Source organism: Postia placenta, assembly GCF_002117355.1.
Source record: "Postia placenta MAD-698-R-SB12 unplaced genomic scaffold POSPLAscaffold_3, whole genome shotgun sequence".
Lineage (NCBI taxonomy): Eukaryota > Fungi > Basidiomycota > Agaricomycetes > Polyporales > Adustoporiaceae > Rhodonia > Rhodonia placenta.
In genome coordinates this window covers 124,323-126,920 of record NW_020169834.1, presented here as the reverse complement: position 1 = coordinate 126,920, position 2,598 = coordinate 124,323, and the positions used below count along the sequence as shown (strand labels likewise).

The 2,598-nt window shown below is 51.9% G+C and overlaps 2 protein-coding genes across 2 annotated transcripts in view; both read right to left on the bottom strand.

The window, feature by feature from the left end:
* Window positions 1–541, bottom strand: part of POSPLADRAFT_1102329 (hypothetical protein) — a gene marked incomplete at both ends in the record, with an annotated part of 1,431 nt that extends 890 nt beyond the window's left edge. Inside the window, 3 exons of the mRNA XM_024483228.1 lie at window positions 328–360; window positions 420–423; window positions 481–541. Coding sequence (XP_024341404.1) covers window positions 328–360; window positions 420–423; window positions 481–541 — 98 coding nt within the window. The remainder of the gene's footprint in view (window positions 1–327; window positions 361–419; window positions 424–480) is intronic.
* A 178-nt stretch (window positions 542–719) lies between these two features.
* POSPLADRAFT_1133701 (hypothetical protein) lies at window positions 720–1,859 on the bottom strand (the record flags this gene model as incomplete). The annotated part of the gene is made up of 4 exons (XM_024484389.1): window positions 720–881; window positions 938–972; window positions 1,019–1,180; window positions 1,223–1,859. 4 exons carry the CDS (start codon window positions 1,857–1,859, stop codon window positions 720–722), a joined length of 996 nt encoding a protein of 331 aa, XP_024341403.1.
* Window positions 1,860–2,598: the final 739 nt, after the last annotated feature.

The window sequence follows — 2,598 nt, the reverse complement described above, 5'->3', positions numbered from 1 at the left end:
TTCGCGATTCACGTGGGGCTCAGTACTGCTTTTGGCTAGTATGCAGCAGGAACCTAGTCCACGCGTCCGGTTAAGGACAAGCACCGCCCACTGAAGTGCAGGTGCTGAAAGGTTCGTTCCCTGAGTGTTGGCGATGTAATGTAGGCTATCTACGTATCGTATGGTATCGTAAGGGTGCGCACCTCCCGACCTATGGGAAAGGAAAGTGTGAGTGTGTGGGTTCTGAGAGAACGCCGGTCGCTTGGGAGAGTTTCGACCTAATGTCGCGACTTGAGGTCAAGCGACAGGGAAATATCTAGAAGCGAGGGGCGTCCGACTGGTTCTCACCGAAGCGATGGTGAGCGAGGCTCAAACCTAAGGCTAGGGACAAGTAAATGTATTAGTTAGTAGGGTAAGAGAGAATACAACTGAGGGCTTACTGACCTAGGGACAAGAGGTCGAAACTGAGGTCCCTAGGGCAGCAGAGGCCGGCTTATATACATGGGGAGATTAGGGCAGGCTGTGCACGTTGGTCCGTGCGCAGCTGGTCTGTGCGCAGCATGCCGACGCGGCCCCGGGGGCCGGTGAGTCAGAGCGGCTGTGTCAGCGGGGCCCGAGCTGTGCCGTGCGCTGCCGCCCCATCTAATCTAATCGTACAGTAGATATGATGCGTCCGTATCAGGCAAGTAGTACAGAGGTCGCGGGTTCGAACCCGCGAAAAGGAAAAAATTAAAAAACGGCTAGGCGCCGTGCCAACTCGTGACACATTGTTCCCGACGCAGAATAGCTGCAAAACCACCAGGCATCCCGTTCGATGGCGGCAGCTGTGACCCGTCGGCTCTAACCAGTCGTCCTGTCTCTTGTGAGAACCTCACCAAACCTTCACGCATTAAGTCCAGCGTCTGCGGGCATCTCTTGATGTTCAACGCATGGTCTAAGTCAATACCCTCTTTCTTACCACACCCCCAACAGAACCGTCCGCCTTCCGAAAAACTGGATGGCATATTCGTCAGTCCAGAATTCACCGTACTCGACGCACCTTGTGACTGCCCCATCGTCAAGGTCAATTTGCGTACCTGCTCGGCTAACCGAGCGACACCTTCCAATGCCAGCACACCTGAGTCGGGCGTTGTTGCCCTCGTCTTCACCGTCTTCACCTGTAAGACCTTTCCAGCCCTTTTCTTGTCTTTGCCTTTGCTATCTGACACGCCAGACGAATTAGACTCATTACCAGACAACTCACTGTCGTTATCATCTGTATCACTCCCCGAATCATCATCCTCCGACTCCGGATCATAGTCTATATCCAGAACATTGAAATGGTCTTGCGCTTCCTTCAATACTTCCTCCATAGTCGGAGGATCCAAGACAAGCGGTTTCTTACCCTTCAGCTGCCTTAGCTCTGGGCGAATGGCCGTGCGAATGTCCTTCCCCAGGCCTCTGAAGAATAAGACGTCGCGCTCTTTATCGGGCATCTGTCCTTGAGCAACTAGGTCGCCCATACGCTTACCGAACGCTATTGCATACTCGTCCAATGCCCGGCTCGTATTCACTTTATTCTTCCTGCGCATTCGTTCAGCAAAATCTCTCAAACCTACCACCGTCACCTGTTCTTCACTTTTGTCCCTATAAAACAAACGCATCGCCTTTTTAGCCTCATCCCAGTCCTTACCTTTAAATTTCGCATTACGCCGAAGCAGCTCCCGAACTGACGTGGAGCAGTACGACAATACCTCTGTTGGTAAGTCATCGTCCTTAAGTCCGGCACGTTTCGCTAATTTCTCGAAGTCAACTAAGAACGCCTCTAACTCTTTACCTTTAAACCTCGGCGCGCGTCTAGACCCCGGAGCCGGCATCGGAACTGGAGCCACCGTCGTCATTCTTGTTGCTAATAACCGTTGCGCGTTCTGTAGAGCCAAGACAGTTGCGTCTGTGGGCGGATTCGTGTTCGTGTTTGATCGTGGTCGACTAGGGGAACTTGGTTGCGATGCTGTCATCGACCGAGTTTGCCGATCTGATGGTCGAACTTCCAAACGCCTGCGTCCGCCTTGCGCCGTCGGGATTGGAATCGAAGTTGTCGACGACCTAGCCAGAATGTCAACCTTTACGGAAAACCCCTTTACTTACCCCCTGCGGTGGTCACCACTTGTGGGAGCTTCGTCTACAGTCGACGTTCGAAGATGGTTGAAAGGTGATGAAGACGTTGGAGGCTAGCTGCAAAGTAATAAAATGTTATTTGGCCACAATGTCTGACTATATGCGTAACGAGTCCACGATCAATTGAACGTAAACGATAACGATCAATGACTTCAATAGTATGTCCGACGTCTAATCCCGGATATGTCACGATATGCACGTCCGAATGACGATGCCCGAGCGAATGAGTCCCGAGGCTAGTCCGAATGACTATGCGCGTATTTTCTCGTAATATCCGTCTGCCAAGTTCAACACTTACCTGCGACAGACTAATGACTTGATCGGTTTGCGCGAGAGAGGGAATGTGGGAGTTTGAGTGCAAGAGGGAACTTGGATTCATCGACGCCAACGTCGGTATATATATGTACAGAGAGACGGTGACAGCTATGATATCATATGCAGCCTGCAAGGAGAGAATGACGC